General features: G+C 38.0%; 1 protein-coding gene across 1 annotated transcript in view; it reads left to right on the top strand.

The window, feature by feature from the left end:
* The window catches only part of fgfrl1a (fibroblast growth factor receptor like 1a), a 72529-nt gene that overhangs the window by 17623 nt on the left and 32540 nt on the right, over positions 1-22366 (top strand). The window contains exon 3 of the mRNA XM_039665559.2: positions 18341-18613. Coding sequence (XP_039521493.2) covers positions 18341-18613 — 273 coding nt within the window. The remainder of the gene's footprint in view (positions 1-18340; positions 18614-22366) is intronic.

The raw sequence follows: 22366 nt of genomic DNA, 5'->3' as shown, positions 1-22366 counted from the left end.
GAGATGATGACCGGGGCCATGTCCTTCCCTCAGTCAGAGCTTGAAGATGGGTCGAGGCTGGGTCTTCCAACATGACAATGACCCGATGCACACAGCCAGGATAACCAAGGAGTGGCTCTGTAAGAAGCATATCAAGGTTCTGGCGTGGCCTTGCCAGTCTCCAGACCTAACCGTCATTTTTACCCTTCCGTTCAAATTGCAATGCAAACATCAATAACTGCTTTAAGTTGTCAATGCTGGCAAATGATTATGGTATAAGCGGGATAGTCCACAGCTAGCTGTGCATTAAAGGACTTGAATGCACTCCGCTTTGCATCGGGCGGTTATTTGACTCCATTTTATGCATTAAAATCATTTAATGCACAGCTAGCCATGGATTAAACCTTACTTATTATCAGCGTTGAAAACAGTTCCTGCTTCCTATTCCTAAATTCCTATTTTTGTGAAAATAGTGATGTTATAGAAAGTGATGTTAAAAGAACAGCATTTATTTGAACTTTTAAGTGGTATTGTAAATAGTCATGATCAATGCAGTGAAACAGTTTCAGGTACTTCATTCTTCAATATAAAATGCTGTGGCCATTTTTTTTCATGCAGAATATCAAAAATGTGATGCTTCTTCAACAATAACAAGCCTCTTGTCAACAGCAGGATGAGTTACGCATTGAAGTTTTTTGAACAAACCTCTAATCCTAAGTGTGACCAATAATAATAATAATGCACCATTAAAGGTGCCATCTGGAACTAAAAATCAAAAAATATTCCATATTCCATAACAGATGGGGGCAGTATACCTCCAGAAAATGTGTTGTGCCGCTGCCGCACGCACTCACGTCTTCAAACAACACAAACGAGCACTGTTTTGCTCTCTTTCTCTGCATATTATTCAAATCATTTGACACGATAGTAAAAGGTCGGAAGACCGCAGTTTCACGTGGAGCATTTGGAGATTTTTAGAGATCAGAGACTAAATGAACAACATTTCAACACTAAATGATGAAGACCGACTCATAGACACCTGTCTCAAAAACAAGCTGGTGCATTTCGACGATATGGGAAAATAAAAGCCTGCAGGCTATTATTTTAAGTTTACGGTATTCGTTTTGTTCATATTACACTTTTATTGTTAGTTTGAATTAATTTGACAGACAGCATTCGCTGATGTTGATCAACCTAGCGAAATTCAGAGCTGCCAGCTCTCACGAATTCACCGTGAGACACATGCAATTAACACTTAGCAAGCAGGTTAGTTAAGCTCTCAGATTCTGTCAATTTTATTATGCAATTCAAACAATAAATACCGTTTTGGCGCTTGTACATGTTACACCACAGATCCCTAGCGCACGTGAACCAATCATCTCTACTAGCTAATGGAAAAAGAACCCGAACACTGTTGAAAGATACAGTATGCTACAACTTACCAAAATGTATTCCTCATGCATAATGTCAACCAATCATTTTTTGAACTCTTCCCTGAACTGAAATGTAGTAATGGGCTGTATTTTCCACACGACTGACGTCAGGTTCAAGTACACACACAAGCCGGCGCGAGCGCGACTCACTCGTGTACTGCAGTTTGGCTGGTGGTAATGTTGCCCGGCCGCATACCGCCTCCCATGGCCGGAACTGGTATTACGACACCTGCCGGGCCGGGGCTAGTCATTTAGCATGCTAATTTAGGTTTATATCTCGGCAGCACTATAACTTATCAGTTTTTTAATTACATCATTGCACTTATTTCTTCTCATTCTTTTGATGCGTGTAGCTCATTTTTTGGATATTTTTACCTCAATTATTACATATGGCACCTTTAATAGTGATAATACATTTTGTTTTGTTTGTTTGTTTTTTTTTTTTTTTTGCTTTTTACTTTTGTTTTATTATATTTTAAACTATGCTGTTGTTGATAATACCACAATATGGATTAGGCTTCAACCTGCTTTGTTGGGGTGCAATGGGGTGCCTAGTTAACGAATATAGAAAGTTTATTACAAAAGTGAGCAGTTGCAGGTGCTGGCTTCCTATCTGAAGTGGGGTTAGTGCCCTGAGCACAGATAAGACAGAGAAGTGTGATCGGACAGGCTCGTCTCAGCCTTTATCAGGCAGCTGGAGGCTGTCACCGTTAAATATTAGCCATAGAGATATCGGCCACCCGTCCCTCCAGCACACACTGGTAATAGTTTCCCTTTGCTATACTGTTTTGATATCAAGTTGTCCTTGTGCTGTGTCACAATCTTTCTCCCTCTTCTTTTCAGCACTCCACACTTTGAGCTGTGCTGCAACCTCAAACCCAGCTAAAGCCATCTCGGCCATTTCATGTTTTTCCATGGTAATTTCATACTTGCGACTTAAAGGATTAGTTCACTTTTGAAAAAACTTTTGCTGATAATTTACTCACCCCCATGTCATCCAAGATGTCCATGTCTTTCTTTCCTCAGTCGAAAAGAAATTTAGGTTTTTGATGAAAACATTCCAGGATTTTTCTCCATATAATGGACTTCAATGCTGGGAACCGGATGGTTCAATTATCAAAAGACGGTTTATAACTGTTTCAGATGCAGCTTCAAATGTCTTTAAACGATATCAGACGATGAATAAGGGTCTTATCATGCGAAACGATCGGTTATTTCAAAACTTATTCCAAAAATGTAACTTTTATAAGGACAAATGCTAGCCTTGCTATATTCTGTGAGGCGCGTTTGCAACGTCACGTATTACGTAATTACGTTCAAAAGGTCACGGGCGACGTAGCCGAAAGTACAGAGTCAGTGTTTACAAGTTGAACGCATAGGTTGAACGTGCAAACTAACTCAAACACCGTTTACAAAAAAAGGAATTAAAAGGAAAAACAACGATGTCGGACGATTTTGATTCTGTACTTCCGGCTACGTCGCCCGTGACCTTTTGAACGTAATTACGTATTACGTGACGTTACAAACGCGCCTCAGAGAATATAGCAAGGCTAGCATTTGTCCTTATAAAAGTTACATTTTTGGAATAAGTTTTGAAATAACCGATCGTTTCGCATGATAAGACCCTTATTCATCGTCTGATATCGTTTAAAGACATTTGAAGCTGCATCTGAAACAGTTATAAACCGTCTTTTGATACTTGAACCATCCGGTTCCCATTGAAGTCCATTATATGGAGAAAAATCCTGGAATGTTTTCATCAAAAACCTAAATTTCTTTTCGACTGAGGAAAGAAAGACATGGACATCTTGGATGACATGGGGGTGAGTAAATTATCAGCAAAAGTTTTTTCAAAAGTGAACTAATCCTTTAAGTAACTAATTCATCTTCTAACACTTCGAAATCAGCTTTGATCTCAGTGGATTGTCAGCCTGACATCATTGTTTTAAACTTCTAACATTTTTTTCAAGCCACCAGTTGTCCTGTGGAAAGATGCAAATTGCAGATGCTGTGTAGACTGGTGTGTGATGAGCGACCATTTATAGCTGTGTTTTTATTCTTTGCCGCCCTGGGGGAGGGAAAGGGGTGGAGACCTTATATGCTCATGCTCTGCATTCTGGCCCCCTGTGAGCCGTTTGTCTGAGTGTAAAGTGGAATTAGCCGCTCGGCCCTGCCAAATAGCACGCACTCAGATGTGTGACTCGCTTGGCCTGTTTGCCTTGCACTGGGTTCCCAAACTGGGCTTTGTAAGTTGATGACAAGCTAACAATTAATTTTAATCAAATGTAACATTCAAATAAAGAAGTGGGGCTGTACAAGTAATCAAAATGAAACTCAAATAGCAAAATATCTGATTAAACTTGTTTCAGAGTGAAGAGTGAAGCACTGTGTTCATTTACACAGTTGATAATACAGTGTTTTCAGAGCTCAGTTTATGGTAAATGTTGCTTCTCAGGAACTAAAACATGCATTTGATTGGCTAATTCGCTTAATTTTCAAACTTTTTGGTGGACAGAAATTTATGGCACTTCATCAATATAACAATTTTTGGGCCAAGTCGTGCAGCCCTATATACACCGGACAGAAGTTTGGAAAAATTCAATGTTTTTTAAATCAATCTCTTATGCTCACCGAACCTGCATTTATTTGATTTGACACCGCAATAAACAGTTGCTGCATAATATTTTTGTGGTAACATTATAAATGTGTTTGCTGTCACGTTTGATAAATTTAATGCATCCTTGCTGAATAAAAGTATTCATTTCTTTTCTTTTTTCCCCCTGTAAAAAGCGTACTTATCCCATGGTAGTGTATCACGGTTTTCACAAAAATATGAAGCAGCCCAACTGTTGTCAATATCGATTATAATTAGAAAAAAAGATTAGAAGGATTTCTGGTGGTTAATGTGACAAAATTCAGCTTACCATCACAGGAATACATTTTTTAAATATTGTCACATAAAAATCTGTTATTTTAAATTGTAATAATATTTCACATTTAATTACTGTTTTTGCTGTATTTTTGTCAAATAAGTGTTGCCTGTGAGCGTAAGAGACGTAAGAGAGCTTTCAAGAACATTATACAAATCTTAATTATTCCAAACTTTTGATTGGAAGTATATATAAATAGGGTACCACTTTACAATAGGTTCATTAGTTAATAGTTATTGTATTAAGTAACATTAACTAACAATGATCAATACATTTGTTTATTCATCGTTGTTAATGTTAGTTTATAAAAAATACAGCTTTTCATTGTTCATGTTAGTTCAGTGTGCATTAACAAATACAACCTTTGATTTTAATAATGTATTAGTAAATGTTGAAATTAATATTAACTAAGATTAATAAATCCTGTAGAAGTATTGTTCAATCTTAGTTCATGTTAATTTGGTTGACAAATTAACCTTATTGTAAATTGTTACAAAGTAAAAGCAATCAAAATAAAACACTTTTATCTGTTTACCAATATCATGTGACCATTAAGCAACACCAGAGAACTGTGAACATGCAAAGTTTATGTTCAATTATTAAAATATGAACTTAAAATCTCAGGGAGTACTGCAAGAAAACAACATCTGTGTTTGGCTGACAAAACGGTTTGGGAACCCCTGGTCTAGCATGCCACATGCTACCCAAACACATTGCCCTTGTCCATACGTGTGTTCCCGGCTCAGTCATTAGTCCCCATCGTTTGAGTCCACACGGCTAACTCGGCACCCTGTGGAGGTCATTTTTATCTCCCCTGTGAAACATAAAGCCCCCACAGCAGCCACGTGTAATTGAAGTTGTGGCCTTTAACACAGTTTTTTCGCCAGCATGCAATAAGAAGCTGGCTTTTCCTTCGGTTTCCAGGCTGAGGTCGAAGCCCTGGGAATTCTCTGCTCTGTATTTTTTCAGGCTCCACTTTCACGTCCAATACATCTGGATAATTGTCATCCAGACCCAAGTTTCTTCTATTGAGCTCTCATAAAAGTCTTTATAACCAGTGGAAGTATGTCGTCCTTTAAATACTTCTCAGTTCTTGGCCCTTTAGCTTGCGAAAACAACGCCTGCTGAACGTGTCCTTTTCATAGCTTTTCAACACTCTGATTTCCAGACTTTACTGCAACATTTCGTTTCTCTATTCGTTTACACCGAGAAGACAGGTGCTGTTTAAAATGAACATGATCCGGGTTAATTTGGAAGGACAAACCATGCTTTGTTTCCAGTGAACCTGTGGCCGTTATATAAGGTGAGATGGAGGTTTACACTCCTCAGAACTGACAGCTTTAAATGTTTCTGGAATAAATCCCATTGAGGTCTGCTTCTTCGACCAGCATTATTCATTTCCCTTCAAAGACTCTTTCTACTTTGACAATTATATATCGTACATGGCAAAAAAGAAGAACGAAATAACTAAAAAGATGGATGGATGGATGGATAGATAGATAGAGATGTAGGCCTATATAATGTGTGTGTGTGTGTGTGTGTGTGTGTGTGTGTGCGTGTGTGTGTGTGTGTGTGTGTGTGTACAATTACTTTAAAAGCAAAGTACAATTACTTTAAAAGCAAAGTTGTGTTTTAGGAAAGTATATCTTCTTTATTTAAATGTTTAAGAATAAACCACACATTCTTTTTATTCTTAGCTTATTCTTAACGTAAATGTATTCTTAAAAATACACTATAGGAATATAGTATATAAACTAGCATTGAGTGCTTCATTAAATATCTTTGTTTTAGAATAAAGAGCTCAGCAAAGGGAACTTAAAAACTTTAAAGAATCTGCTGACTGGTGGACATGGCAACATTATCTGCTCAACACCCAACTGGTTTCTGCTGAGATTCCTAGAAAAGTGTGTCTCCGTTGGGGCCATGGCAGAACACCAGAGCCAGCCAAACCTCTTTTTCCCACCGCTCCAGCCCTTCATTAGATAAACCGCTCACTCACTCACTGCTCCAGTTTGTGGTAAATGTTTGTGTGCCATTCACAACATGTTTTTTTTTTCTTCTTTTTTTTACACTCATCTGGAAACCAAATACATGATGCCTAATTCATGTCATGATTTGTACTGTTTGAAATAATATTGATTAAATGCTTAACTATGGAATGCCAAATCTGACTTAATTAAAAATAAATAAATACATAAATAAATAAATATATGAAGTAGGGCTATAGTCAAGACCACCTTTGTCGAGTCCAAGACCAGGACTTGTCAAGTCCAAGTCAAGACCGAGTCCAAAGAGGTTCAGTCCAGGACAGGAAAAAAAAGTCTTCAGGGCCTGAATTTCATTTTTGCCAAACAAAATGAATAAATGTATCTTTCTTAAATGTTTGCGCTCGTTGCATTTTTTACAATAGAGTAATGTTGTTAAGAATTTACACAACACAAGGCTTGATTTAAATTGTTATATTAAATTGAAAAAAGTTGCACGAATAAATAAAATACAATAAAGATACAAATAAAGACTAATAAAGAGAAAAGTTTTTGAATAGGTCTTACACTAGTATTCATAGACAGAAACTGAATAAATGAATCAAATGGAAAATAACACTGGATAGTATTTTAGTCCTGAATAAATTAAAAACATAGGCTATTAATCCTGATTCCTTTAACTTAAAGCTCTCTTTTCTTGTTTTGACGACAAAATTAATGACCGACACATATGGTTGCTGTCACTTTAAGAGCTAGTGCACGAATTCTGTATTCATTATTATACTAGCATGCGTTTTATGCTTATTAAAGACAAAACCGACTATGTTTAGAGTATACTCACAAAGACCCAAATTGACACAGTTTTGAGTGTTAAAGCAATATAGCTTATCCATGAAAAATAACTTTTGTTACTGGTCCGAGTCCGAGTCCGAATACCAGCGAGTCCGAGACAAGTGCGAGACCATAGAAAAACGGTCTCGAGTCCGGACACGACTGGACTCGAGTACTACAGCCCTGGTATGAAGAAATGTAAAAAAGCAAAAATACATTAATAAATACATAAATAAATATACAAAGAAATGTAAAATTACAAATAAATGAGTATTTATACTTGCATATCCTTATTTATGTGTAATTGTATTTTTTCACACATTTATTTATTCATTTATTTATTTCCACATTCATTTATGCATTTTTTTTTATGTCTACATTTATTTATTTCAACATTTCTTTCTCTATATGCTAATGAGTAGGGAAGTCCCGATCCGATCATATGATCGGAAATCGGGCCCAATCACGTGGTTTCAGACTCGACCGGAATCGGATGTTTACCTCCCGATCTGGACTCGGATATACATATACCTTATTTTCCGCACTATAAGGCGCACTTAAAAGCCTTTAATTTTCTCAAAAAAACGATAATCCAGAGCGCCTTATATTATCAATTAGTTAACGCTCCACGTTATTAAATTCGCCCGCGAACTCGCGTTCGTGTCCATCTTATGCCCGCTTTGTCACACGGCCAGTTCAACCTCGTATAAATCAGGTTATGTGTGTCTCCCGGTCATGAGCGCTCACTCTTAACTGACACACTGTCCCCGGCGCTGCTCGTGCGTCACAGAATGTTCATAAAACGCTCCCCGTTCACAGTAACCGGGTCGTCTCATTCAAAACAGCCAGCTGTTGCTGTCCGGCGTGTCCGTTTTTATTTCGGCTCCCATGTTAACTGAAGCTCTGAGGCCAAGCTGAAGCTTTGAGGCCACAGTGACACCTTGTGGTGTGTGACCAAACGAAACGCAAGAGCTGTGCGGCAATATCACATTTTTAAGTCGTGACTCGTGTATATCAACCTAACTGAATGTAGGTTAGGCTATATAGGGTTAACACACGTACAGTAGCACACATGAACAGAAACTGGACTTCAACGGGTCTGATAGCAGACACTTGGACAAAAAATCGCACAAAAGTATCCACTATTAATAACAGTGTAAACACGGTGGATAGGGCTGATTGCTTGCGTTTCGCTTGCGTTTATATTGACGATGAGACTCGCACACCAGCGTAGAACGCGGAGAGAAACCAGCGCACATTTCACTGACTCCTACGCAAGCATATTGATCAATGAGTTTGAAACACGTTTCATTTGCGCTTTTTAATTTCGTATGCATAGCAGGTGACAATTCAAATACTTAAAACGCAACCCATATTTCATAGATGCTGCTCTTAGATACTGATTAATCACAAGTCACCAATTTTGAACTATTCTTAAATCAAACAAAAGGGGCTCATGCAAATGCAGTGAGCCATGATATTTTTTTAGGAGATATGCCTCTGTCAATGTAAGTCTATGGGATTTTCCATCTCAATTAGACTTGCGATTAACAGAATGCATTGCAGATTTCCTGGAGGTCTTGTCTGATGGAAAGATGACCAGCCCACCACCTCGGGCAGTGTTAACTGTCATGCTATTGCAATCAGTAGCAATTGACCTATTGACAGCAGGGGAAATGTCTGTTCTTTACCTGTCTGAAAGGAGTACGCTCTGTGTAAGTGTAATATCCCCATCACTTTCACTTGTCACCCCAGGCAGTGACAGGGGGAGGAGATGGGCTCTTAGATGAGATGGCAGTTTAGAGATATTACTTGCATATCTGAGATATCCAGTCTTTCTAATGCTACATAAGTACAGCTCTTGCAATCCTTTGTTATGTTGATCTAAACCCCTACATTTTGAACTTCTGCAGCCTAAACCACATTGTGGATTAACAATCAGACTGAGGTTTGTATAATTAGCCTTAGAATGTTTTTTTAGTGATAATTCAATAAAAAATCTTCTGTTGACTACAGTACAATATTTGCATTGTGAATTATTATTATTTGCATTAGTGCTTATATTTTACACACTACTAAAGACTAAAACTTTCAACACTGGGATTTCCTTCTGGAAATGCAAATATTCATACATATAATCTTTTGCATGTTATATGCCTAAGTATTTGTCTAAGTTGCCAATGAAGGAACACAGTTATGCATGAAAATCAGAAAAGCTTTTTGACTTCGGCCATGCCTTAAAATTCCTTATTTGCTGCGGATTTTGTATCACATAAATATGGTCTTAAAACAATAATAATGTCTTTCTTTCTTTTAGTGTTTGCGTGTAACTTTAGCGGTATAAATAGATTACCATTGATTACTTATAGTCATTGAGTTGCTGAACCTCATAATAAGACACTGATGCCCGGTGAGTCAAAATGACCATGAATGTGGGTTTGTTTTCCAACAGAAATAGAAAAGATGAAACGATTCCAAAACAATTTCCAATGACTGTTTTTTGATCAAACTTTATAAATGCTGGTTATATTATAGTGTAATTTGCCTTCTAAGTTTTGACGTGCAATAGTTAGTCTCACAAATTGTAGAAAAACAATGTATGCATTTGACATCTTTTGTTTTGACCATTTTCAGCCTGATGTTGTTTTGTGTTTTTTTTTTGTGTTTTTTTTTTTTTTTGCTTGTGTTGCTGTTGGCTCTCAAAACCTCATGGTGGCAACATGTGATATCCCACAAACCCCTTCATTGCAGCTTTCCCCTAGGGAGACCCTTACTCAATCTGGCAAACGTTTTAGGAGGTTTTTCATTTCATTCGACTCTCATTGGCTCTTTTCTGCTCTTGGCTGGCTTTTGTAAACAAATTTTGGAGCTCACCTAACAGAGCATTTCAATGTTAATTGCCGGTCAGACTTCCTGGACACAAAAAAAATGTTAAGAAAGCAAAAAATATGAGAAATGGTGAGGTTGTTTTTATGCCTGTTCAAGTTAAGGAAGTAAATATAAGTGAAGTCACTTAATTGTATCTCACTTTGCACTGAAGGCCAACCCCAGCTGTTAGAGACCACACCATACATCATAACTGGAGTATGTTTACATTCCTTGTTCTACATTTTCAGTCAGCCATGAGCCATCCTTCAAGATGGTGTAAATCTACAATAATTACTCTGATTATAATCCAATCAAACTCATAACATCCTTTAATATAAAGTGATGTTCATGGTGTGTAGAGGTTGGGACGGGAGCCACAGAGTATGTTCTTTTGACTTTGATTTGTGGTCTTAAACTGAAATCGGAAAGTGCCCCTATTATGCTATTTTTGATGGTTCCTAATTTTGTTTTGGAGGTCTCCTACAACAGGTTTTCATGCATTGAAGGTCAAAAAACACTTCCATTTCCTCATATACACTCACCGGCCACTTTATTAGGTACCCCATGCAAGTAACGGGTTGGACCCCCTTTTGCCTTCAGAACTGCCTCAATTCTTCGTGGCATAGATTCAACAAGGTGCTGGAAGCATTCCTCAGGGAGTTTGGTCCATATTGACATGATGGCATCACACAGTTGCCGCAGATTTGTCGGCTGCACATCCATGATGCGAATCTCCCGTTCCACCACATCCCAAAGATGCTCTATTGGATTGAGATCTGGTGACTGTGGAGGCCATTTGAGTACAGCGAACTCATTGTCATGTTCAAGAAACCAGTCTGAGATGATTCCAGCTATATGACATGGCGCATTATCCTGCTGAAAGTAGCCATCAGAAGTTGGGTACATTGTGGTCATAAAGGGATGGACATGGTCAGCAACAAAACTCAGGTAGGCTGTGGCGTTGCATCGATGCTCAATTGGTACCAAGGGGCCCAAAGAGTGCCAAGAAAATATTCCCCACACCATGACACCACCACCATCCTGAACCGTTGATACAAGGCAGGATGGATCCATGCTTTCATGTTGTAGACGCCAAATTCTGACCCTACCATCCGAATGTCGCAGCAGAAATCGAGACTCATCAGACCAGGCAACGTTTTTCCAATCTTCTATTGTCCAATTTCGATGAGCTTGTGCAAATTGTAGCCTCAGTTTCCTGTTCTTAGCTGAAAGGAGTGGCACCCGGTGTGGTCTTCTGCTGCTGTAGCCCATCTGCCTCAAAGTTCGACGTACTGTGCGTTCAGAGATGCTCTTCTGCCCACCTTGGTTGTAACGGGTGGTTATTTGAGTCACTGTTGCCCTTCTATCAGCTTGAACCAGTCTGGCCATTCTCCTCTGACCTCTGGCATCAACAAGGCATTTCCGCCCACAGAACTGCCGCTCACTGGATGTTTTTTCTTTTTCGGGCCATTCTCTGTAAACCCTAGAGATGGTTGTGCGTGAAAATCCCAGTAGATTAGCAGTTTCTGAAATACTCAGACCAGCCCTTCTGGCACCAACAATCATGCCACGTTCAAAGTCACTCAAATCACCTTTCTTCCCCATACTGATGCTCGGTTTGAACTGCAGGAGATTGTCTTGACCATGTCTACATGCCTAAATGCACTGAGTTGCCGCCATGTGATTGGCTGCTTAGAAATTAAGTGTTAACGAGCAGTTGGACAGGTGTACCTAATAAAGTGGCCAGTGAGTGTATATACAGTATTTATATATTGTTTGATTCTCAAACGACTTGTCGGATGAATAAGTCTCTCTAAATCCCTCCTTTCTGCGAGCCTACTCTGCTTTGATTGGCCAGACGGCCCAGTATGTTACGATTGGTCTCCCGCTTACAGCGCATGTTGGAAGCTAAGTGTCTATAACTGAACTTCAAAACCATAATAGGGGCACTTTAATATTTGCTCTGACAGATTTAATTTTATGTATTTGGTTTGTTTTATTTAACTAAAATATTCTTGATTTAAATACAACTTAACAACTAGGGCCTTCAAACGATTAATCGCGATTAATCACATCCAAAATAAATGTTTGTGTTTACATAATTTATGTGGGTGCAATGTGTATAATTACTTTATATATATATATAAAGACACACACATGCTTGTATATATTTAAGAAATATTTTCATGTATATAGATTTATATATCATTTATATTATATATAAATATTTTTCTTAAATATACATGTGTGTGTATTTATATATATACAGAGTAATTATACACCGTGCCCCCACATATATTATGTAAACACAAACTTTTTTTTTGGATGCGATTAATCATTTGACAGCCCTATTAATAACTATATAGGAGTAAGAGAATTCGGTCAGCATTTTTAAATTCGGTCAGCATTTAATCTCCATCTCATTTTTAATGACATAAAATAAGATATTTTAAATATGTTGTCATTTTTGTTACCATATTTGATGTTTCCAATATATGCATGTTGATGTGTAATGTTTAAAAATGAATAAAAGCCTCAATTAAATCTGTTTATTATAAAAAAGCGATTGCGACTTTGATCAAATTGCTTAATTCATATGGATTCATTTTACGATTTCATCATAACTGTTTGAAGCTTAAAAAGGTTTAATACTAAAAAATATCTACATTTGTGTACTGAAGATTAACAAAAGTCATTCAGATTTGGAACCACGTGAGAGTGTTTATACAAAAAAAAAAAATTGTCCGTTTTTTGGTAAACATGGACTTAAAATTTACTCAAATGTATAGGAAGGTTTTAAAAGTAGACTAGAAACGTGAATATCTGTTAAAGCTCTTATCCAAATATTATCATTTTGAATGAGGTGCAACTACTTTCTTTGAGAATATGGTTTTACATTACCCACATAATTCCTGTGAGTGTTTTGCTTCATTTAAAAGTGTTTTGTTCATAGTTATGTCCCATTCACTCATTGGAGGTTCATGTTGCATCTGACCTATAATATTCCTTTAATTTCCACAGCTCCAGACCTGTTAGTTTTATGGAATATTCACGATCCATTTCCGGAAAATAAGGGTGGAAAGCAAATATACGATTGGCAATAAAACAGCCTCCTGTAAGACAAGAGACAAGGAAGTGAAGGCAGGGTGAAGGTTATCTTACTCTATCACAGCCCACTTCCTGAAGGTGAATACATTGGCACTCGTGAGCTCAGACCTGCTCGAGAAATTATAATCAAACACATTCTTGCGCTCCAAAGCATGTCCTGTGCTCACTACACGAGGCCAATCAAAATATTATTCCTCGACTTCTTTCGCACCAAAGGGCTCTATCTAGCTGGCTCAAGGAGAGAGATCGATTCTTCAGGGAATGCTTTCTTTATGCCACTCGCCTTGGAGAGGCTTTTTGGCTGAGGGCTGGAATTAAAAGAAAGTATAGGATGGAATGCTACTTGTGTTGGCCTCTTACCGAATCATTTTTTTCCCCCCTCATTAGTCAACATTCCAGAAGTGCATTTTGGGATACCTTAAGCCAACAAGCCGTAAAAGGGAAGGAGGGATATGGAAGGCTGCAACTCGCTGAGAGTTCCCCTGTGCACATGCGAATGAGAGACCGGCCTCTGTATTGTATAGTGCTCTGACAGAAGGGAATGCGTTTATGTTGAATGGAGAAAACAGATTGCCTTTTAAAGAGTTTGACCTGCCGTTCCCCTCATTCACCAAGCTCTTTCCTCACAAATACTCTCACACAACCAATATTTACTCAGACGTGCAGGCTTTTTAAAGTACCTGCTGTTAAAAAGTATGTTGTTGGGCATTGGAAACACGTTTATTTATTCAGACATTGAAAATACTGTTAATCCATGTTGTCGTAGGTGCGTAGGGTGCTTTGGTGGAAGCCGTTGCATTAACCAAGGCCATCTTTGGGCTGAAGGGAGAAGAGTTGGAAGGCAAACTGAGCACTTCTTGTGAAAGTTTAGGGCCTCTGATCTGTGAAACGTGCAGTGCTGTCGGTCTGCAAGGAGGAGAAGGCCTCGGGACCAACCTGCGAACAGAAGATCCGGAGCAGGAGGGTCGTAATCTACTCAAAGAGTGGGCGTACCGGCCTCCAAAAGGAGAATGAGATTTCAATCTGTGAAACGGCTCACCAGGACGATTTTACTCTGATTTGAAATGGAACAGGAGAACAGGACTCTGGCGAGTTCCTGCCTGTGACTAATTTCTTTTTCACACTCAAACATCATCCATCAACATGTCGGCTAGCCACTGGTGTCTGTGGGACACAGTAGTGTGCTGTATTCAGGCTGGCTCCAAACCTGTGCCAGTGACTCCTTCATGCTCCCACCAAGCACAACGTCATATCAAAGCAGTGTGAAACCAGGCATGAGATACATTTTTCACTGGAAGTCCCCTTTGATTCGACATCAAACACTTTTGCTGTTGCACTTCATGGGAAATTGATATCTATCAGCATATAAAACAGCTTAAAGAATTTCCGATGATCTTCGCCACTGCCAGAACTCTAAAATCTCATTTGTGCTTAAGAATGAAAATTTGGTTTGGTTTTCTGTAATCTATTGTTGTAACAGTCTTGAAAACATCTGTAAAAAAAAAAATTTAAAACTAGGTACTCTTTTTCAGTAGTATTTTCCCTATTTGTTATTGATTAAGTTACATTACATTATATCTTATTACAACTTGAATCTTATTTTTTTTTCCTTTTATATTTTTGTGAAGAAAACTTTTTTTAAGTAGACATTAACGAATAAGAATAAAAATGAATAAAGATAAAAATGCATTGCTAAAAATAAAAAAGGTAATTATTTTGTGGAATCCAGAAACACACTTAAATAACATTCAGTTCTAGTAACTATTTTAATTGTTTAAATTTTAGTTGCTTAATATCTGGTCTCCTAGTGTTTTGTAAATTTAAAAAAAGCAATTTACTATCAAATTTTTAAAGGGGTGATGAACTGAGAAATCAAATTTTCCTTGAGCTTTTGACATCTAAGAGGGGATCATATTATAAGAATATCCTGTAAGTTTCAGAACTGAAAACATCCTTGTTAGTCAAATAAAAGCTTTTATTGACACCAGGCTCAGCAAACGACTCATTTTTCAAAATGGGGAACTATGACATCAAAGAGGATAAAACATCACCATCACCTCGTGATGACAAACCTGGTCGAGAGTGAAACTCATTTGCAGTGGGTGTTGACTTCCAAGTCTTCAGTGCGAGACACCCATAAAAACCTGAGGGTTTTTGAGCTGGGCTCAAAACTAGAGTAGAAAATAGCATATTACTTATTCATTTTAATGTTTTCTAATGGAAAAACCAAGCGCATGTCATAATTTGACCTCAGACAACAATATAAAAAAATTTAAAAAGCCAGTTCATGACAAACTTTACATAAAATTCTAGCATTATTAAAAAACTTTTGTAAACATTTGGTATGAAAATAACTAAAACAGTAATACATTGCAAATATGATCATCTGTCATAAAATAGCAGATATACACATCGAGTTGCACACCTGTGATCACTTGACTTATTACGTAATATGGCAAGTTGCGACCTTAACCTTCAGTTACATCATGTTTACACCATACCCTCATATTAACCTGACATGTGGCTTCAGATGACTGTATGATGGGTTTTCCAGACTCATCATCTGTCATTCAGATGAAATCTTTCATCAGATTGCGGATTTAATTTGTCGAGACGGATTTGGAAATGATTATGTGTTGGATGAACGTCTGATAAAATACTCCTACCTCTTCATTTATCCGAGTGATGGCTACAATTACGGGTGTGCAAAACGTTATATACTTTAGTGCATATTTTTTTCAAATTTTTTGTAAACATTTTTTCACCACAAGTTCTTAGCCCGGTTTTGTGGCAGCTAAATGGATCCAATCTGGCATAAGCCTTACGTAAACAGCTATTAGATTGACTCACACAGCCTTGAGAGGAACGAGTGCACACAGTATTTGCAGACTCTGACCTTTCTAACCTCCTTGGAGCCACCAACTGAGGAGCGTACAAACAATGCAGGCCAGTAGCGGAGTACGACAGCGAGACATGGCTGGCTGACACGGGACTGCGGTTACAATTTCCCCAAAGACATAAACAGTGACAATATAAATTTCCTGCATTCGGTCTTTTAATGGGAGCAAGCAACATGTGCGTGGGCAGGGGAAGCCTTCGCTCTGCAATGCCGGGCCAAGACTCTCTAAACCTTCAACTGATCTCTCAGCTTTCACTTTACCTCAGTCCAACAGCTGGTATACAAGAACACTGAATAGAGAACTGCTAAGAAACCATGGAGGATTTTCAGAACAGAAAATCCAGCATGATGAACAGAAATTGCGAACAACTTTTGTTCCCTATTTTGACGTATTTGAGTGAAATGGTTTCATGAAAAAGAAACAAGTAAGATGGCTCTTGGTTTGTTAATCTGAAGTTTATTTGATTGTAGAAAGTTGTTGTTTGCTAATTGCTTGATCGTTTCATGTGAGTGACAGTATGGGTAGGGATTGTAACTCGTCTGGCCATTGGACAATCTTATTGCGCTGGACAAGTCACCTTTATTTACAGTATATAGCGTTTTTACTATACATAGTTTCAAAGCAGCTTTACAGAGATAACAGGAAAATAATTCAACAAAGTTTGTTTCTAGAAGAAAATAGTGTCATAGTCCAGCTTAAAAGCATAGTTCACTTTTAAATTATTTTTTATATGTTTTAGCTTACCTCAAGAGCATCCAAGATGTAGGTATCTTTATTTGGACAGTATTTTCCATTTTGACATTTTTCGGTCAAACCGTTGATGTCTATCAGTCATATAATGCAGGTTTAGGTCCACATCAAAGAGTATGCACAGAGAAGTAAAAATTTAGCACGATTTAATGACTCGTAATTGTAAGTACGCATTAATGGCCTAAGACACGAAACGAGCGGTTTGTGTGAGAAAACGAACAGTATTTATATCGTTTTTACCTCTTGTAACCACAGCCATGTCCAACTGATCTGAATCAATTATCCAATGTCCAACTGAATCATGTCTAACGTTCCGCCGGAAGTGATTGCTTGCATGTGTACGTCACTCATTGTTTACACAGAGATTTCGGAAGTTTTACCTTTCACTGTGAAGATGTAAACATATTTAGATATACAGAACATTGCAATGGAAGACGATTTCGAAATATCTAAATATGTTTAGTGAAAGGTAAAACTTCCGAAATCTCTGTGTAAAGAATAAGTAACATACACACGCAAGAGATCACTTCCGGCGGAACTTTGGACACGGTTCAGTTCGGTTCAGTTGGACATTGGACAACTGATTCAGATCACTTGGACGTGGCTGTGGTTACACAAGGTAAAAACGATACTGTTAGTTTTCTCACACAAAATTATAATTACGAGTCATTAAATCATGTTTAATTTGGAGTTCTCTGTGCATACTCTTTTATGTGGACCCCCTAAACCTGCATTATATGACTGATAGACAACAACGGTTTGACTAAGTCATTTCTAAGTGAACTATCCTTTTAAGTAAGTTCAGTGATGATTCATTTTTGTTGTAAAAAAAATTATTAATTTAGTTCATTTATAAATTCATTTATAGTTCATTTATATATAGCCGTTCTGGAGAAAACCGTGATGTAATCGTCCCGCTCATTTCAGTTTTCATATAATGGTGTGAATGCAGGCAGATCAGGCAGATATTGTTGAATATTAAGTGTCCCCAACTAAACAAACCAAAAGACAAAGGTGACAGTGGCTGGTGTACAGGTCATCAGAAAAGAGATGCCATGGAGAGCACTGCAGGCATGTAAATGTTTCTGATTAAAGATTATGATGGACACACAACAGGTTTTGATAAGCAGTGATCCTAAAGTTCTGTTGGTTTGTTTAGATTTCGGGTGCAGAGGAACCACTTGATTCACTTTAAAAAGTCTAAAGTTTGGGTTCATGTGAGCATAATCTAATAGTGAACTTTTTTAAAAACGAACATTTGATTTTGTGAGTCGAATTCTGGACAAGTTAAATAATGTGATTAATCTCGTAATGAGGCTATATGGGCTAATATTAATACAATTAATTGTTGAGCTAATTAACCCGTTTGCATAGCTCTGTGTTTTACGAATGAGATAGACAGCAGCTCAATCTCTAACATTCTTTTTCAACTCGTCGTTTTGTTTCTCTTACATTTTCATCAGTAAGTTAACAGGGAGAAGGGTTTGTGTTTGTGGGATGCATATTAAGACGGCGCTCTACAATAAGAGGAATTACCATCATCTTGTTCTCTGTAGGTCCTCCACGTGTAGCAGAGAAGATAGCTCACCGGCAGACCGTCAGAATCGGACGGACCATGAAACTTCAGTGTCCCGTGGAGGGCGATCCGCCACCCCTCATCATGTGGACCAAAGACGGGCGAAATATCCACAGTGGTTGGATGCGCTTCAGGGTCCTTCAGCAAGCCCTGCGCATAAAAGAGGTGGAGGCAGAGGATGCTGGGACCTTCATTTGTAAAGCCACCAATGGCTTTGGCAGCGTCAACATTAACTACACCCTCATCGTCATCGGTAAGCATGTTTAGCCTCTTTTTCTCGAAACCGCTCAGAAAAATAGTTTATCTTAAAAATGGGTCTCATACAGTAATATTTGTTTTAATATTTCATATAAGCACTCTCCAGAGAAATATTCCACCTAAATGTGTACACAATATGAATTTGTTTTTAGCCTTGTTCTAATGCATTTGGAGTATTTTAAATGAGTGACCGTGTGCCCGAGGTTAGTCATTTGCATAAACGTAAATGTAATAAAACATCCCAAACGACCTCTATATAAGGGCTTTCTGCACAGCCTTTGTTTTACAGCCCTTCGTCACTCTCAGCAAACATGAGACTCTCTACAGATGCGCTTTCACTCGAGGCCAGCAAGATCCTCAAAATCAGTTCATACACTGTTCAAAGCGTTTTTTAGCCATTTTTGCAGACCCTTGTGAATGGGGATGTTTTTGACAATGTCGCGTTTTTAGTACATTGTTGTTGTGTAAATAGATCCTTAGTTTGGTTTTGTTCTTTTCTTATTTGCCTGTGTTCCTAATCCTTTTTTCCCCTATATTTTCAATGATTACTTTAACCTGCATTTCGTTTAGCTCCCTTTGTTTGCCCTGTGTATTTATATGCTTACTCTATATGATAAAATATATTTTAGATGAAGTATCCATGTATACAATTTCATCTTAAGATGAAGTATCCATGTATACAATTTCATCTTAAGAGGATTATAAGGACACCCAGAGTATGCCATTGTTTTTTTCAGTACAGTTATTTGTACATTTAGAATTCATTTATTAAAGTTATCAATGAATGCATTCCCAGGAATGCAGATTTCCCAAAGTCCCATTATCTCCTAATCTTAACTTTTTCAATATATTGAAGGCCTACCTGACCGAAGCATTGACAGAGAAAACAACCAGAAATGGCCTAAAAATGCATAATGATGTTTAAATAGTTGATCCCATTTTTTATTTTTATTATTCTTTCCCCACAAAATAAAATATGATGTCTGTAGCCATGAACAGCAACTTTATTTGTTCGGTCAACCAGAAATCAAAAATCAAATCAAAATGAGCACAAGGCACCGTAAAATACTTAATCCTCAACTCTCTGATCATTCTTGGTTTTCGATGGCCTTTTCTCAGACCTGTCATCCAGTAGATGGACCTTTGTTCTGCTGTGTGTAAAGTTTAGAGGGCTGAATAAGTATGCTGGCCACTCGCCAAGTTAATCAGGGCTTAATTTGGCCGCGTTCCACGTGGTGATCCGTCCACTTGTGTGAGGAGGGGCTCTGGGCCGGTCTTGTGATCTCACCAACCCCTTACTGACTTTCTGAGGACATGAACCCTGCTCCAAGTACATTCATCAGAGATGGTACACCGTCAGAATGGCAAATCACCAGAACCTTCTACATGTAGTCACCTTAAACTTGAAGGATGATAATGTTAACCAGTTGGGTAATTTGGGACTGCAAAAGCATCCATCTAAACTAAAGTAATGCCAAGTCTAAATGGAGGCCCTGGTGGAGTGCCTCTTTTAGGGGGAGTTTTATATTAGCTGGACTAAGTTAATGATCCTTTTATTTGCCTCTTAGATGAGCCCTATGTAATGCAAGACAATGGAGCTTAATTACAGGAATTGAGAACATCCCCAGCAGTGAATGGGCTGTTTGTTTTGTAGTGTACAGTGGGTCATTAGTAATCTTGACCCCTGCATGTACATCTCTTAGAGTAACGGCTTCATAAACCTGCTGTATCCCCCAGTCGCCTTACCGATAACTGGGCATAGAAAATCATTTTCCTTTGCCCTGTTAATTATTGCATTTTCCTGTTAAAGGGTGTTGTATAATGTGTGTCAAAGTGTGCGTGCTAATTTATAATCTCCTGTGATTTAATATCTGACTGATATATAAAATACAGACAAAGTGAAACGGATTCTAAACCAAGTCAAGAGACCTTTTTCCCAATGAGTGACACAACAAAATAATGACAAAAACAAACAAAATACAAATTGTTTGTCAGCCTTGACAATGAAAGTAAAATTTACTTATACTTATAATTTGATCCATAAAATGTATTGGATATTGCTACTTTCCTGACAATTAAACGGTGGAAATTATAGCAGTGTGATAGGAATGTATCATAGTATATTTATAGTAATAATTGCTTGTTTTTAACTAAAATAAAATAATATTAAAGCTACACTATGAACATTTTCGTTAACTTTTCGTTCCATTTATTCAAAACAATGGCATAGCTTGATTTCGCGGAATCATAGGATTGTTGTCTTCACCTCTATAGCTGGTGGAGAATACGGTGTGACTCGGGCAGAAATAATATTCATGGATGATCGGTAATGTATTATTGATTGATACCCTAGGCGACGCATGTCCTTGTTAAAAATGCTTATTTCTCTGGATTTAAACATTCTTAGAAACATTTTGATAATTTAAGTACACAAATCAACAAAATGTTAAATATTAGAGCTGGGACATTTCTCTAGTGGTTTTGGGATATTCTGATCCAAATATCTTACATAGTGTGCCTTTAATACACACTATTATTTTTTATTTATTTATTTTATTTTATTTTTTTAGATAAGGCCTTGTGGGTATTGAATGTGCTTGATATTTTGTGTGTCTAATATAGCGTATACCGTACCCCTCGTTTCCACTGAGGGGTACGGTACGGTACAGTACAGTACGGGTCGGGTCGGGTACACCGTGATCAGGCTTGCGTTTCCACCGCCAACAGTACCCTTACTTGATAGGCGTGGTATGCTGGAAAGAAGTGATCGACGTCATTTTTGCGCGAAGAAAGCGACATAGTAAACAACAATGGATGACAGACAGCAGATCTTGTTCTTGCTTCTCGGCATGTTTGTCACTAGAAACAAGCGCTGGCATTAGGCGTTTCCAAGAAGCCAACGCAAAGTCCGACTCAGGAGAATGATCCCGAGGACGCGAGTCCGGTAATTCAAATGGAACAGCGCGTTCTTAAAAGCGGCACTCTGCTCGCTCTGGCTATGCGACTCCGGTTATCTCTGTATGTTCATTTTAGGCAACAATAAAACGAAATATGTTATAAAACACCACTCTGCTTCTTTTCGATTTCATTTCAATACATTTTAAACATTCTAAAGCACACAAAATGTGCAACGCATAGCCTTGATTATATTCACTGCATGTAACGTTATTTATAACAAAACTAAATATAAAACAACCCTGCCTCTTTTCGTTTAAATTTAAAAATATGAAACATATTCCAGGCAACGAATTATAGATTCACGAGACCAAAGATCACCTGTTAGGTTTATACAAGACGAACTATACCTCATGTTTAACCACTACAGAGACGTCCGAGTCAGCGGCAAACATCAGAACGACTAGCCGAGGAAAGGCTGTTCCAGGCGGGGGACACGAGCGCGAGCGTCCGGTGATCGCTTAGAATGGATCTCAGTCAAATTATCATAAATCTATAAATAAACCACAGATTTGAGCTTTAAAAAACTACTTTCTCGCCTGAAAAACTCTTAAAACTATATTTCGTGACACAATAACAGTAGAATTATATTTCAACTGTATATGCTTCTAATGCCCTTGTAGCACGCGCGTGACGATACTCTGTCCACCAATCACCGTTCTGCAGTGAGTCTAGCTCCACCTTTTAGTACCCTTTCACTGTGCTAGGTACCCCAACGAAAGGGTACCCAAAAAGTGGTACGGTACGGTTCGGCTTTTTGGTACCATTTACAAGTTTTGACAGTGGAAACGCA

Source organism: Pimephales promelas, chromosome 9 (assembly GCF_988280905.1).
Source record: "Pimephales promelas chromosome 9, fPimPro1.hap1.1, whole genome shotgun sequence".
Taxonomy (NCBI): Eukaryota; Metazoa; Chordata; class Actinopteri; order Cypriniformes; family Leuciscidae; genus Pimephales; species Pimephales promelas.
The sequence above is the reverse complement of the archived record's forward strand: the minus strand, read 5'-3'. Positions and strand labels throughout refer to the sequence as shown.